The sequence below is a fragment of the Oncorhynchus kisutch genome, linkage group LG13 (assembly GCF_002021735.2).
Source record: "Oncorhynchus kisutch isolate 150728-3 linkage group LG13, Okis_V2, whole genome shotgun sequence".
NCBI lineage: Eukaryota > Metazoa > Chordata > Actinopteri > Salmoniformes > Salmonidae > Oncorhynchus > Oncorhynchus kisutch.
Genome location: NC_034186.2, coordinates 36,918,160 through 36,935,284, shown reverse-complemented (window position 1 = coordinate 36,935,284; position 17,125 = coordinate 36,918,160). Strand labels below are relative to the sequence as shown.

At 44.7% G+C, this 17,125-nt stretch overlaps 1 protein-coding gene across 1 annotated transcript in view; it reads right to left on the bottom strand.

The window, feature by feature from the left end:
• Positions 1-12,700: 12,700 nt before the first annotated feature.
• LOC109902485 (DNA-directed RNA polymerase, mitochondrial-like) overlaps positions 12,701-17,125 on the bottom strand; it is a 98,411-nt gene continuing 93,986 nt past the window's right edge. The window contains exons 20-21 of the mRNA XM_031786156.1: positions 14,867-14,940; positions 12,701-13,646 (exon numbers count right to left, since the gene is read on the bottom strand). Coding sequence (XP_031642016.1) covers positions 13,597-13,646; positions 14,867-14,940 — 124 coding nt within the window. The 3' untranslated portion in view covers positions 12,701-13,596. The remainder of the gene's footprint in view (positions 13,647-14,866; positions 14,941-17,125) is intronic.

The following is a 17,125-nucleotide window of genomic DNA, read 5'->3' as shown; positions in this document are numbered from 1 at the left end:
ATGCCATGAATCTATTCTTCAGTGCCCAGAAACCTGCTTCTATTACTCTCTGTTCCGAACGCATTAGACGACCAGTTATTTTAGCCTTTAGCCGTACTCTTATCCTACTCCCCCTCTGGTGATGTAGAGGTTAATCCAGGCCCTGCAGTAACTAGTTCCACTCCCATTCCCCAGGCGCTCTCATTTGTTGACTTCTGTAACCGTAAAAGCCTTGGTTTCATGCATGTTAACATTAGAAACATCCTCCCTAAGTTTGTTTTATTCACTTCTTTAGCACACTCTGCCAACCCAGATGTCCTAGCCGTGTCTGAATCCTGGCTTAGGAAGTCCACTAAAAACCCTGAAATTTCCGACAAGACAGAACAGCCAAAGGGGGCGGAGTTGCAATCTACTGCAGAGATAGCCTGCATAGTTCTGTCATACTATCCAGGTCTGTGCCCAAACAATTTGAGCTTCTACTGGCCCGGGTATCCTGGAAGGATATTGACCTCATTCCGTCAGTAGAGGATGCCTGGTTATTCTTTAAAAGTGCATTCCTCACCATCTTAAATAAGCATGCCCCATTCAAAAAACAATTTAACCAGGAACAGATATAGCCCTTGGTTCACTCCAGACCTGACTGCCCTTGACCAGCACAAAAACATCCTGTGGCATACTGCATTAGCATTGAATAGCCCCCGTGATATGCAACTTTTCATGGAAGTTAGGAACCAATATGCACAGGCAGTTAGGAAAGCAAAGGTTAGCCTTCTCAAACAGAAATTTGCATCCTGTAGCACAAACTCCAAAAAGTTCTGGAACACTGTAAAGTCCATGGAGAATAAGAACACCTCCTCCCAGCTGCCCACTGCACTGAGGCTAGGAATCACTGTCACCACCGATAAATCAACGATAATTGAGAATTTCAATAAGCATTTTTCTACAGCTGGCCATGCTTTCCACTTAGCTACCCCTATCCCGGTCAACAGCCCTGCACAATCCACAGCAACTTGCCCAAGCCTCCCCTTTTCTCCTTCACCCAAAACCAGATAGGCAATGTTCAGAAAGAGCTGCAAAATCTGGACCCCTACAAATCAGCCGGGCTAGAAAATCTGGACCCTCTCTAAAATTATCCGTCGCAATTGTTGCAATCCCTATTACTAGCCTGTTCAACCTCTCTTTCGCATCGTCTGAGATCCCTAAAGATTGGAAAGCTGCCGCGGTCATCCCCCTTTTCAAAGGGGGGAGACATTCTAGACCCAAACTGTTATAGACCTATATCTATCCTACCCTGCCTTTCTAAAGTCTTCGAAAGCCAAGTTAACAAAAAGTTCACCGACCATTTCGAAGCTGGTCATGGGTGCACCTCAGCCACGCTCAAGGTCCTAAATGATATCATAACCGGCATCAATAAGAGACAATACTGTGCAGCCATATTATAGACCTGGCTAAGGCTTTCGACTCTGTCAATCACCACATCCTTATCGGCAGACTCAACAGCCTTGGTTTCTCAAATGACTGCCTCGCCTGGTTAACCAACTACTTCTCAGACAGAGTTCAGTGTGTCAAATCGGGGGGCCTGTTGTCCGGACCTCTGGCAGTCTCTATGGGGGTGCCACAGGGTTCAATTCTCGGGCTGTCTCTTTTCTCTGTATAGATCAATGATGTCGCTCTTGCTGCTGGTGATTCTCTGATCCACCTCTACGCAAACGACACCATTCTGTATACTTCTGGCCCTTCTTTGGACACTGTGTTAACTAACCTCCAGACGAACTTCAATGCCATACAACTCTCCTTCTGTGGCCTCCAACTGCTCTTAAATGCAAGTAAAACTAAATGCATGCTCTTCAACCCATCGCTGCCCGTACCTGCCCGCCCGTCCAGCGTCACTACTCTGGACGGTTCTGACTTAGAATATGTGGACAACTACAAATACCTAGGCGTCGGGTTAGACTGTAAACTCTCCTTCCAGACTCACATTAAGCATCTCCAATCCAACATTAAATCTAGAATCGGCTTCCTATTTCGCAACAAATAGACTGACTATCTGACTATCCTACCGATCCTCGACTTCGGCGATGTCATTTACAAAATAGCCTCCAACACTCTACTCAGCAAATTGGATACGGTCTATCACAGTGCCATCCATTTTGTCACCAAAACCCCATATACTACCCACCACTGCAACCTGTATGCTCTTGTTGGCTGGCCCTCGCTTCATATTCGTCGCCAAACCCACTGGCTCCAGGTCCTCTATAAGTCTTTGCTAGGTAAAGCCTCGCCTTATCTCGGCTCACTGGTCACCATAGCAGCACACACCCTAGCACGCGATCCAGAAGGTATATTTCCCTGGTCACCCCCAAAGCCAATTCCTCCTTTGGCCGCCTCTCCTTACAGTTCTCTGCTGCCAATGATTGGAACAAATTGCAAAAAAACACTGAAGCTGGAGACATATCTCCCTCTCTAACTTTAAGCACCAGCTGTCAGAGCAGCTCACAGATCACTGCACCTGTACATAGCCCATCTGTAAATAGCCCATCCAATTACCTCATCCCCATGCTGTTATTTTTTTGCTCCTTTGCACCTCAGTATCTCTACTTGCACATTCATCTTCTGCACATCTATCTCTTCAGTGTTTAATTGCGAAACTGTAATTATTTCGCCACTATGGCCTATTTACTCCCTTATCTTACCTCATTTGCACACACCGTATATAAACTTTCTATTGTGTTATTGACTGTATGTTTGTTTATTCCATGTGCAACTATGTGTTGTTGTTTGTATCACACTGCTTTGCTTTATCTTGGCCAGGTCAGTTGTAAATGAGAACTTGTTCTCAACTGGCGTACCTGGTTAAATAAAGGTAAAATAAAAAAAATATTAAAAATCCACAGCAGGCGAATTCAGGTAAGTTAGATATTAAAAACTAGAATTTCTCTAGACTGCAACATGTAAATAAGATTAGGCAACAGTCTTTTTGCTAAATAAATGCTATTCATATCTTCACAGATGTAAAAGTTTAAGCTAAAAAAATAGTGTCCTTCTCTCTTCTCAGCTCGAGCAGAGAGTCAGAAGTCCCAAAAAGTCTTCCTCCCAACAGAAATCCCCCAAATTCACACGTTATTCCAAAACGTAATGTTTATTATTGGCTAAACCAAACCAGGTTGCTTTAGTTCACTTGAATGTAAAAGAGCAAAATAATTTAGTGGACGGCAAGAAATCTACCAACTTGACTGTTAGATTATTGCACATGAAAGCAACAATTGTTTGAAGTAATGCAATCACATAGGCTCAACAGGAACGGCTGTATTAAAATGTAGTGTTTCTAAGCCTTTTAATATCTATTAGTAATATCCCTAGCCTCCACTAGCGAATCAATATCATACAAGTTAATTTACTGAGATGTCCTTTTCACCATTATTTCCATGTTAAACTAGTCAAGTGTTTGGTGAGAGGGTTACCTACACCATTTCAGAAACGTCTACATTTGTAGGGCTTTGAGGGGTAAATGGGCGAATGTGATAAAACAGATTGAGGTATAAGTATAACAAGCGGAACAAGAGAGGGTCAAAACGAAGGGAAATCCTTCCGGGACTGCAGTGGAGTAGAAAGACACTACCATTACCCCATCGTTCAGGGCCTTTGAAGGCAGATCTTTTTTTCTTTTTTTACAACAGAAGGGGGCTTACATCTCATTAAACCATAGCTGGGGGAAACAGAATCAGGAGCTAGATAGGAACAGTACTAGTGCACTCAAATAACTGCAGGGAGAGGGTGAGTTCAAGCACACAGCCTCCTTATCAAGCATTACCCCCTTTGGTGGAGATGGCTTGTTTGGCCATGGCTTGTTTGGCCATGCAACTGATGCAGCGTGCTGGATCTACTCTCTTTGTTCCACTTAGAAACATTAGAGTTTGCTATATTTTTCTCACTACAACTTCTCTGTCTCAGGCAGACATGTACAACGCCTTCGGAAAGTAGTCAAACCCCTGGACTTTTTTCACATTTTGTTACGTTACAGCCTTATTCTAAAAGGAATGAAATAAAAAAAATACCTCATAATGACTAAGCGAAAAAACTGTTTTTTTAAATGTTTGCAAATGTATTAATATTAAAATTCAGAAATACCTTATTTACATACACTACCTTTCAAAATGTTGGGGTCACTTAGAAATGTCATTGTATTTGAAAAAATAAATAAATAGTCTATTAAAATAACAACAAAGCTGACCACGACTCCATTTTGTTGCTCCCTGCCTATAGACAGAGACTAAAACAGGAAGCTCCCGCGCTCAGGTCTGTTCAACCCTGGTCCGACCAATCTGATTCCACACTTCAAGATTGCTTCGATCACGTGGATTGGGATATGTTCCGCATTGCGTCAAACAACAACATTGATGAATACGCTGATTCAGTGAGCGAGTTTATTAGCAAGTGCATCGGCGATGTCGTACCCACAGCAACTATTAAAACGTTCCCAAACCAGAAACTGTGGATTGATGGCAGCATTCGCGCAAATCTGAAAGCCGAACCACTGCTTTTAACCAGGGCAAGGTGACCGGAAACATGACCGAATACAAGCAGTGTAGCTATTCCCTCCGCAAGGCAATCAAACAAGCTAAGCGTCAGTAGAGAGACAAAGTAGAGTCGCAATTCAAAGGCTCAGCCACAAGAGGTATGTGGCAGGGTCTACAGTCAATCACCGATTACAAAAAGAACACCAGCCCCGTCGCGGACCAGGATGTCTTGCTCCCAGACAGACTAAACAACTTCTTTGTGCCACTGACATGGCCCGCTACCAAAACCTACAGTGACTCTCCTTCACTGCAGCCGATGTGAGTAAAACATTTAAACGTGTTAACCCTTGCAAGGCTGCAGGCCCAGACGGCATCCCCAGCTCGTCCTCAGAACATGCGCAGACCAGCTGGCTGGTGTATTTACGGACATATTCAATCAATCCTTATCCCAGTCTGCTGTTCCCACATGCTTCAAGAGGGCCACCATTGTTCCTGTTCCCAAGAAAGCTAAGGTAACTGAGCTAAACGACTACCGCCCCATAGCACTCACTTCCGTCATCATGAAGTGCTTTGAGAGACTAGTCAAGGACCATATCACCTCCACCCTACCTGACACCCTAGACCCACTCCAATTTGCTTACTGCCCCAATAGGTCCACAGACGACACAATCGCAATCACACTGCACTAACCCATCTGGACAAGAGGAATACCTACAGTGGGGAGAACAAGTATTTGATACACTGCCGATTTTGCAGGTTTACCTACTTACAAAGCACGTAGAGGTCTGTAATTTTTATCATAGGTACACTTCAACTGTGAGAGACAGAATCTAAAAATCACATTGTATGATTTTTAAGTAATAATTAGAATTTTATTGCATGACATAAGTATTTGATCACCTACCAACCAGTAAGAATTCCAGCTCTCACAGACAGTTTTTCTTGAAACAAATCAAATCAAATCAAATGTATTTATATAGCCCTTCGTACATCAGCTGATATCTCAAAGTGCTGTACAGAAACCCAGCCTAAAACCCCAAACAGCAAGCAATGCAGGTGTAGAAGCACGGTGGCTAGGAAAAACTCCCTAGAAAGGCCAATACCTAGGAAGAAACCTAGAGAGGAACCAGGCTATGTGGGGTGGCCAGTCCTCTTCTGGCTGTGCCGGGTGGAGATTATAACAGAACATGGCCAAGATGTTCAAATGTTCATAAATGACCAGCATGGTCGAATAATAATAAGGCAGAACAGTTGAAACTGGAGCAGCAGCACAGTCAGGTAGAAGTTGAAACTGGAGCAGCAGCATGGCCAGGTGGACTGGGGACAGCAAGGAGTCATCATGTCAGGTAGTCCTGGGGCATGGTCCTAGGGCTCAGGTCAGTTGAAACTGGAACAGCAGCATGGCCAGGTGGACTGGGGACAGCAAGGAGTCATCAAGTCAGGTAGTCCTGGGGCATGGTCCTAGGGCTCAGGTCCTCCGAGAGAGAGAAAGAAAGAGAGAAGGAGAGAATTAGAGAACGCACACTTAGATTCACACAGGACACCGAATAGGACAGGAGAAGTACTCCAGATATAACAAACTGACCCCAGCCCCCCGACACATAAACTACTGCAGCATAAATACTGGAGGCTGAGACAGGAGTGGTCAGGAGACACTGTGGCCCCATCCGAGGACACCCCCGGACAGGGCCAAACAGGAAGGATATAACCCCACCCACTTTGCCAAAGCACAGCCCCCACACCACTAGAGGGATATCTTCAACCACCAACTTACCATCCTGAGACAAGGCTGAGTATAGCCCACAAAGATCTCCGCCACGGCAAAACCCAAGGGGGGGGCGCCAACCCAGACAGGATGACCACAACAGTGAATCAACCCACTCAGGTGATGCACCCCCTCCAGGGACGGCATGAGAGAGCCCCAGCAAGCCAGTGACTCAGCCCCTGTAATAGGGTTAGAGGCAGAGAATCCCAGTGGAAAGAGGGGAACCGGCCAGGCAGAGACAGCAAGGGCGGTTCGTTGCTCCAGAGCCTTTCCGTTCACCTTCCCACCCCTGGGCCAGACTACACTCAATCATATGACCCACTGAAGAGATGAGTCTTCAGTAAAGACTTAAAGGTTGAGACCGAGTTTGCGTCTCTGACATGGGTAGGCAGACCGTTCCATAAAAATGGAGCTCTATAGGAGAAAGCCCTGCCTCCAGCTGTTTGCTTAGAAATTCTAGGGACAATTAGGAGGCCTGCGTCTTGTGACCGTAGCGTACGTGTAGGTATGTACGGCAGGACCAAATCAGAGAGATAGGTAGGAGCAAGCCCATGTAATGCTTTGTAGGTTAGCAGTAAAACCTTGAAATCAGCCCTTGCTTTGACAGGAAGCCAGTGTAGAGAGGCTAGCACTGGAGTAATATGATCAAATTTTTTGGTTCTAGTCAGGATTCTAGCAGCCGTATTTAGCACTAACTGAAGTTTATTTAGTGCTTTATCCGGGTAGCCGGAAAATAGAGCATTGCAGTAGTCTAACCTAGAAGTGACAAAAGCATGGATTAATTTTTCTGCATCATTTTTGGACAGAAAGTTTCTGATTTTTGCAATGTTACGTAGATGGAAAAAAGCTGTCCTCGAAATGGTCTTGATATGTTCTTCAAAAGAGAGATCTGTGAAGAAGCCCTCCTGTTCTCCACTCATTACCTGTATTAACTGCACCTGTTTGAACTCGTTAACTGTGTAAAAGACATCTGTCCACACACTCAATCAAACAGACTCCCACCTCTCCATAATGGCCAAGACCAGAGAGCTGTGTAAGGACATCAGGGATACAATTGTAGACCTGCACAAGGCTGGGATGGGCTACAGGACAATAGGCAAGCAGCTTGGTGAGAAGGCAACAACTGTTGGCGCAATTATTCGAAAATGGAAGAAGTTCAAGATGGCGGTCAATCACCCTCGGTCTGGGGCTCCATGCAAGATCTCACCTCATGGGGCATCAATGATCATTAGGAAGGTGAGGGATCAGCCCAGAACTACACAGCAAGACCTGGTCAATGACCTGAAGAGAGCTGGGACCAGAGTCTCAAAGAAAACCATTAGTAACACACTAACATTAGTAACACACACCCTGCTCAAGCCGGCGCATGTCCAGGCCCGACTGAAGTTTGCCAATGACCATCTGGATGATCCAGAGGAGGAATGGGAGAAGGTCATGTGGTCTGTTGAGACAAAAATAGAGCTTTTTGGTCCAAACTCCACTCGCCGTGTTTGGAGGAAGAAGAAGGATGAGGACAACCCCAAGAACACCATCCCAACCGTGAAGCATGGAGGTGGAAACATAATTCTTTGGAGATGCTTTTCTGCAAAGGGGACAGGACGACTGCATCATATTGAGGGGAGGATGGATGCGGCCATGTATCGCGAGATCTTGGCCAACAACCTCCTTCCCTCAGTAAGAGCATTGAAGATGGGTCGTGGCTGGGTCTTCCAGCATGACAACGACCCGAAACACACAGCCAGGGCAACTAAGGAGTGGCTCCATAAGAAGCATCTCAAGGTCCTGGAGTGGCCTAGCCAGTCTCCAGACCTGAACCCAATAGAAAATCTTTGGAGGGAGCTGAAAGTCCGTATTGCCCAGCGACAGCCCCGAAACCTGAAGGATCTGAAGATGGTCTGTATGGAGGAGTGGGCCAAAATCCCTGCTGCAGTGTGTGCAAACCTGGTCAAGAACTACAGGAAACGTATTATCTCTGTAATTGCAAACCAAGGTTTCTGTACCAAATATTAAGTTCTGCTTTTCTGATGTATTAAATACTTATGTCATGCAATAAAATACAAATACATTTTTGTTTTAGATTCCGTCTCTCACAGTTGAAGTGTACCTATGATAAAAATTACAGACCTCTACATGCTTTGTAAGTAGGAAAACCTGCAAAATCGGCAATGTATCAAATACTTGTTTTCCCCACTGTATGTAAGAATGCTGTTCATTTAACACCACGGTACCCTCCAAACTCATCATTAAGCTCGAGACCCTGGATCTCGACCCCACTCTTTGCAACTGGGTCCTGGATTTTCTGATGGGTCGCCCCCAGGTGGTGAGGGAAGGAAACAACATTTCCCCCTGCTGATCCTCAACACTTGGGCCCCTCAAGGGTGCTGAGCCCTCTCCTGTACTCCCTGTTCACCCACGACTGCGTGGCCATGCACGCCTCCAACTCAATCATCAAGTTTGCAGACGACACGACAGTGGTAGGCTTGATTATCAACAACGGCGAGACGGCCTACAGGGAGGAAGTGAGGGCCCTCGGAGTGTGGTGTCAGGAAAATAACCTCACACTCAACGTCAACAAAACAAAGGAAATGATTGTGGACTTCAGGAAATAGCAGAGGGAGCACCCCCCCCCCCCTCCCCCCAATCCACATCGACGGGACAGTAGTGGAGAGGGTAGTAAGTTTTAAGTTCCTCTGCGTACACATCACGGACAAACTGAATTGGTCCACCCACACAGACAGCGTGGTGAAGAAGAAGCAGCAGCGCCTCTTCAACCTCAGGAGGCTGAAGAAATTTGGCTTGTCACCAAAAGCACTCACAAACTTTTACAGATGCACAATCGAGAGCATCCTGTCGGGCTGTATCACCGCCTGGTATGGCAACTGCTCCGCCCACAACCGTAAGGCTCTCCAGAGGGTAGTCAGGTCTGCACAACGCATCACCGGGGGCAAACTACCTGCCCTCCAGGACATCTACAAAATCCAATGTCACAGGAAGGCCATAAAGATCATTAAGGACAACAAACACCCGAGCCACTGCCTGTTTACTGCCGCTATCATCCAGAAGACGAGGTCAGTACAGGTGCATAACATGACAGCCCACTAGGCACCTAAAGACTCTCAGACCATGAGAAACAAGACTCTGGTCTGATGAAACAAAGTTTCAACTCTTTGGCCTGAATGCCAAGCATCAAGTCTGGAGTAAACCTGGCACCATCCCTTTTTTCTTTTATTGTGACAGGTAGACCTGCATTTGCTGCAGCATAGCCTATGCTACAGTAATATAATGACCAAATGTGCGTCTAATTTACACATCTCCATCTGGCTTTCAGGGTCACCTTTTTTCTATTTTTTTTCTATCCTCAATTTTGTGATATCCAAATTGGTAGTTACAGCCTTGTCCCATCCCTGCAACTTCCGTACTGACTCGGGAGAGGCGAAGGTCGAGAGCCGTGCCTCCTCTGAAACATGACTCCGCTAAGCCGCCTGCTTCTTGACACAATGTTCACTTAACCCGGAAGCCAGCCGCACCAATGTGTCGGAGGAGTGTCAGCGTGCATTGCGCCCGGGCAGCCACAGGAGTAGGTAGAGCGCAATGGGAAAAGGACAACCCGGCCGGCCAAACCCTCCCCTAACCCGGACAACGCTGGGCCAATTGTGCGCCACCTCATGGGTCTCCCGGTTCCAACACAGCCTGGGATCGTACCAGGATCTGTAGTGATGCAGCTAGCACTAAGATGCCGTGCCTTAGACCGCTGCACCACTCAGGACGACTACCTAATTTTTTAATTGTAAAGGTGTCTTCATTTTTATTATTGCAGTTTTAAAACAGCCTATCACTAAAATGTTGTTGCTTTAAATCAGTTCACAAGCGAACACTCTCTTGCAGTCTTTCTTAATTCCATTCAAATTGCATCCAAAATAGATAATCCTGTTCTAGATTTATATATAGATGTCCTAGTCTACCTCTTTCAGGTAATAAATTCAATGCAGTATCAGCCTTTATATTAGTCTAATTAATGATGGGTTATTCATAATAAGCTTCTAACTTATAACTTGCGCAACATGCAAGCACCTGAGCTCCGCTGGCCTCTCCATAAGAAAATGCTCCTTAGCTCTGAGTCCCATGCAGGAAAAACTAGACTACAATAGCTTGCCGGGCTTCTTTTTATATCAATAAACTATTCAAAGGGGGATGCAAGCTCTTGTTTGCTGAATGCTAAATACAGCAGCCAATAGAGCTCACGTGTAGTTTGAAAGAAGAGCGAATGCGCAATGATGGTAGGCTATAGCAGTTATTCATTCAGACTCATAACCATTCAATCTTCGTGAAGAGAAGTGAAAGCCATCTGCACCTATTTCTAGTCCTATATTATGCAAGAATGTCATTAGAATGATGAAGATAAGGACAACAAAACGTATTTCATATAATTGTTGAAAGCTAGGAAGGAATGAAGCAATAGAGAGAAAGAGGTAGGCTATAACATTAGGGGAAATATAGTATTAGAACAAGTATATACGGTACTAGTCAAAAGTTTGGCCACACCTACTTATTCAAGGGTTTTTATTTTTTCTTACTATTTCCCACATTGTATAATAATAGTGAAGACACCAACACTATGAAATAACACATATGGAATCATGTATGTCCTGAAAAGTTTGCTGTTATTACAACGTCATTCTTGTCACATTAGCGCACGTTAGCAACAACCGTCAAAGTATAGGGACTCCGATCTTACGGAATCCTTAAGAGGTTTTTAGAGGTTTAAACAAACTCATGTTTTTTTCTTTGTATTATCTTTTACCAGATCTAATGTGTTATATTCTCCTACATTAATTTCAAATTTCCACAAACGTTAGGAAAGTGCTTCCTTTCAAATGGTATCAAGAATATGTATATCCCTGCTTCAGGTCCTGAGTTACAGGCAGTTAGATTTGGGTATGTCATTTTGGCCGAAAATTGAAAAAAAGGGGCAGATCCCATTTAAAGTATGGCTCATCAGGCTCAGGTAGCATCAGGCTTGAATTTTGGATCAAATCTCTAATCAAATCCAGACATATTTATATGCTTTTGAGTCAAGCTTCCTGTTTTGGAAGGAAATACCAGGTTACCCTGGTGAACAGTGATTTATTCTCGGGATGGAACACTTGTAAAATACCAGTAAAATATTCAACCCTAGTCTGGTCTGTAAGGTGTTCTCCCAGAGAGAGAGAGAATCTGCCATAATGCATCAGAACAACAGATCTATACCTCAGCCACAGATCATTATTGAAACTCCATGTAGCCATGCCTAGCAGCCATGTTCCATCAGCCCAGACATGTACAGAGCCTTTTTCTGTCTGTTTGTCTGACAGATTAAACCCTTTCACCAATCACTTCTTAGTTCTCTGCTCAGATTTAGCAGACAGAGCTCTGTGCTCTGCGTCAGTGGCCAAGTTGTGAAAGAGGATATGCGTGAGTGTATGAGAACCTGAAAGCACTTCACAGCAACAATCAGAGCTGTGCCCTTGAACACGAACACTGACGGGGAGAAGAGAGAGCTAAGACATGCAAGGAGTGCTTTTTAGACCATTTGAGGACCCCGACTTGATTTGCTTCGTCATTGAAATTACACAACGGTAACAGAGTACCTCTCACAATCAACAGGCTTATAACACAGCGAGAGGCATAGTGGGGATGGCCGAGTTAAAAAAACTGTCCGTTCAATTGAAATCTGAAAATGAACCAAGTCGAAGTGTGGAATTAATACAGATGGCTCTGAGGTGATTGCAAACAAGGCTCTTGAGTTAATGATAGAGGGCTTTGCTCAGAATAAGAGGACGTATCCATGCCTAAAGAGCAAATATTACTTCTTTGTAATCACTTGTGAACATTATGAGGAGTTGGTAAACAGATGGCACGAGACAGATGGCATGCGAATTGTTCAGTAATACTATATTTATGAAATGGTTTAGTTTAAGTAGTGTCGCCGAAGTATTCCGTTTCAACTGCAACACTAAAAGAATTCATCAACGCTACATACAATTGTAACTGTGCCAGATTCATGGCAAACAAATGACCAGTTACACAGACTGGAAAAGCAGAAAACAAGAATGTGTCTTTTTTTTTTTTTTAAACAGCAGGATCATCCATATTTCATGACGTCCTCCCTCTCACAGCCAGTTCTGTTTGGGTCTAGGCTACATTTTCATTTGAACATCGACTCAACACCTTTTGTCTGAAACTGCTGTTGCGTTTGAAGCCCAGATCAGATACCATTCCTGCTTTTTTTTTTACCTCTAGATGTGGGCACTGGCCCAGAAAAATATGATCTTTGTTGATTAGCAATTCTTCAAACCCTTTGTGGACCATCTTATGACGCTCGATACAATTAAAGGGTACAGATATAATGTCTGTAAACACATAATCCAATCAAAACTCTTATCATCAAATGAACAAGAGATGCTTTAAGAAATACATGTTTATTTAAAAAAAAATCTATTGCTTAATTACTCCAAAAGGTGAAAATAAGAACACAAAGTCACAGATTTCTCCCTCATTCCAATCCATTATTTCTATCTTCTTCCCTCTCTGTAAGTGAGAGTAACTGTCTCTATTGGAAACTTGTGATGTAAATGAAGTATCGCTCAAAATGTGAGAGTGGGCATCTCTTCCTGGGTGCCTCTGAATCGATGAAAGGCAGGATCATGTGCTTTAATGACCCAGGTGTTAGCCGGAGGGAGAGAGCCGACCGACTCTGCCCAGAGAAGGAGGGGGGATGGAGGGCACAGACTGACCACACTGGGCTACACCGTTGATCAACGCTCACTCAGAAGTCTCGCTTAGTGTCTCTGGCTCTTTATGTAATGGGGGTATACCTGATAAGGGGAGGACACACAGGTGTGAGGAACACGAGCGTAATACAGTATAAAGCAACATTCACATTCTCATCAAGAAATGTCATTCGCACACATTGACACACAGAAACGTTCTCTCACAACCACCCACACACTACAGTAATAGGAGAGTGAAAGTCATAGCATGGGTCATAATTGAGCTCTGTTGAGATCTTCAGTCCAGGGTGGGGGAGTTGCTCTCCTCTCCAGAGCTGGCCTCTCCTCCTCTCCTCCCACAATGGTCTGTGGCTAGCTGTCTGTCTGGGTCATTATGAGTGATTGAGCTGCTTCCGAAGGCCTTGGCTTCGCCCAGCGGGCTGTGGATCAATCAGCCGATGTCTGAGGGAGACAAGACCTCCCAGCCTCCCAGGCCCCACGCAGCCCTCCCAGTGTTCAGCCTCACAGCCTGTCAATCCCACTCATCTCCCTCCATTGGCTTCTGCTTCCTGTCTGCCTGTTCCTCTCAGCTGAAGAAGTAAGTGGATTCCTTTACCCGCTGGAGATCAAAGTTGCCTGGGAGACAAAAACAACACAAACACACCTCAGTGAAAAGTGATGTGTGATGATTGCTTAAGTTTTGATCTGTCAAATATTGTGGTCCAATTCGGAGTGACTTATCAGTCTAATATCCATCTCCATCTTCAGATCCGCATTGAATTCAACTCTGAAAAGTTGCCCCTGTACATGACTGTCGACTCCTATAGATACATTATAGGAGTCAATGCTTCCTCTACCCTTATATAGGTGGGCCAGACTGCTGACTGTAACCTGTCATATGTGAGTGTAAGAGCAGGGAGGGGCCTGTCTGTCTATATAAGGGACCAGATTATAATACTGATTCTGTCATTTAGAGGAGGGGAAATGACAGCTAGGCAAGACACCCACTCTGTGCATAGCTATTCTATCTCAACTAACACATGTAACCTACTACACGAGAGGAACTAAATGTTCCGATTATGTTGTATAACAATGGGTGAAATTAACCTCTACCTGTTCAATGTAACCTGGCGGAGTGATGCAGAAAATCATCCTGGATTATGTCCAGCTAGTATTCATCCACTGTATCCTGTTAGAGGAGACAGCCAGGGGTTACCGTGGTGATGGCCTCTGTGTGGTTCGGACACAAAGCAGACCACCACATCTGCCTGAGCCATGTAAACAGATTATGAATGCGGGTGGAGGGTGGGGACAATTAATGGTAATCAACTTTATGCAATTCAGCTGCCGGTGCCAACCAGCCACTACAGATGGACAGAGAGAGAGGTTGAGTAAAGCCTCCTTCAGAACTGATGGATGGACGTGTTGCTGACAGAACAACGGACGCTGTTATCAATCATCCCCTATGTCTATGCTGTGGGAATTAGAGGTGGAATCTGATGGACAGAACACACAGGTCACATAGGGTGCAGATAGAGAGAGAGACAAAGATGCAGAGAGACAGACACGCACAAGAGAGTCAGAGAGAGATGCAAAGAGAGAACGAGGCAGAGAGAGAACGAGACAGAGACACACACACAAGAGAGTCAGAGAGAGATGCAAAGAGAGAATGATGCAAAGAGAGAACGAGGCAGAGAGAGAATGAGACAGACAGACAGAGACAGACAGACAGACAGACAGACAGACAGACAGAGACAGACAGACAGACAGACAGAGACAGACAGACAGACAGACAGACAGAGACAGACAGACAGAGACAGAGGCAGACAGAGACAGAGGCAGACAGAGACACTGACCTGTTTGGGGCACTTTGGCCAGCAGCAGCAGCATTCTCCGGTACTCCAGAAACTTTTTGCTTTTGACCTCGCTCCTGGGGGAGAAGGGAAGACACGATAAAAGCCTTATTTAACTGTTGCTGTTGTGGTGGTAAGAGGTTGGTCAGGAGTCCCGGTTAGTGGGAAGAGCAGGATAGTGGTGCAGGATCCTCAGGCTCATCTCCCTAAGCTCCAGCCTTCCTCGGTCTCTCCTCGCCTCTCCTCCTAGGGACTAATGACCTCACGGGGCCTGGGCACAGGGGTGAGGGGCTGGCCTGAGGTGCCCAATTACCCCACAGAAGGAGCAGTGTGGATACCATGTACACTTAACCCAAGCCCAGGGGATTACCGTAAAAACAAAACTTTTTACAAGCAACCTCACTAACAGTAAAAAAGCCTTTTTTACTGTAATACAAGTAGTCTGTTGAGATTCTAAACACATTTATCTTCAAAGGCAGTCTGGGATCTGGGAATTTGTTGACGTTAAAAATCATGTCTCTATTGGATAGCATAGTTAAAAGCCCATCCAGCGTTTAGTATGTTTACTTTCTACAGTGCTTAAATTATTATTACTTTAACGATGTGTGTATGCTTTACCATGCAACTACAGTGCATTAGGAAAGTATTCAGACCCATTCCCTTGTTCCACATTTTGTGTATTACAGACTTAATCTAAAAATACATTTAAAACAAATTAAAAAAACATCAATCTACAAACAATAGCCCATAATGACAAAGCCCATAATGACAAAGCCCATAATGACAAAGCCCATAATGACAAAGCCCATAATGACAAAGCCCATAATGACAAAGCCCATAATGACAAAGCCCATAATGACAAAGCCCATAATGACAAAGCCCATAATGACAAAGCCCATAATGACAAAGCCCATAATGACAAAGCCCATAATGACAAAGCCCATAATGACAAAGCCCATAATGACAAAGCCCATAATGACAAAGCCCATAATGACAAAGCCCATAATGACAAAGCCCATAATGACAAAGCCCATAATGACAAAGCCCATAATGACATAGCCCATAATGACAAAGCCCATAATGACAAAGCCCATAATGACAAAGCCCATAATGACAAAGCCCATAATGACAAAGCCCATAATGACAAAGCCCATAATGACAAAGCCCATAATGACAAAGCCCATAATGACAAAGTGAAAAGAGGTTTTTAGAATTTTTGCAAATGTATTACAAATAAAAAACAGAAATACCTTATTTACATAATTATTCAGACCTTTTGCTATGAGCCTCGAAATTGAGCTCAGGTGCATCCTGTTTACATTGATCATAATTTAGATGTTTCTACAACTTGATTGTAGTCCACCTGTGGTAAATTCAATTGATTGGACATGATTTGGAAAGGCACACCTGTCTATATAAGGTCCCACAGTTGACAATGCATGTCAGAGCAAAAAGTAAGCCATGAGGTCGAAGGAATTGACCAAACGAGCCCCGAGACAGGATTGTGTCGAGGCACAGATCTGGGAAATGGGTACCAAAACCTTTATGCAGCATTGAAGGTCCCCAAGAACACAGTGGCCTCCATCATTCTTAAATGGTTGAAGTTTGGAACCACCAAGACTCTTCCTAGAGCTGGCTGCCTGGCCAAACTGAGCAATCAGGGGAGAAGGGCCTTGGTCAGAGAGGTGACCAAGAACCTGATTCGCTGGTCTGATGAAACCAAGATTGATCTCTTTGGCCTGAATGCCAAGCGTCACGCCTGGAGTAAACCTGGCACCATCCCTACGGTGAAGCATGGTCGTGTCAGCATCATGATGTGGGGATGTTTTCAGTGGCAGGGACTGGGAGGGACTGGGAGACTAGTCAGGATCGAGGGAAAGATTAACGGAGCAAAGTACAGAGAGATGAAAAGCGCTCAGGACCTCAGTCTGGGAGCGAAGGTTAATCTTCTAACAGGACAACAACCCTAAACACACAGCCAAGACAACACAGGAGCGACTTCGGAACAAGTGTCAATGTCCTTGAGTGGCTCAACCAGAGGCCGGACTTGAACCTGAACGAACATCTCTGGAGAGACCTGAAAATAGCTGTCCAGTGACGCTCCCCATCCAACCTGACAGAGCCTGATAGGATCTGCAGAGAAGAATGGGAGAAACTCCCCAAATACAGGTGTGCCAAGCTTGTAACGTCATAACCAAGAAGACTTGATACTTCAACAAAGAACTAAAGTAAATGGTCTGAATACTTATGTAAACGTATTAT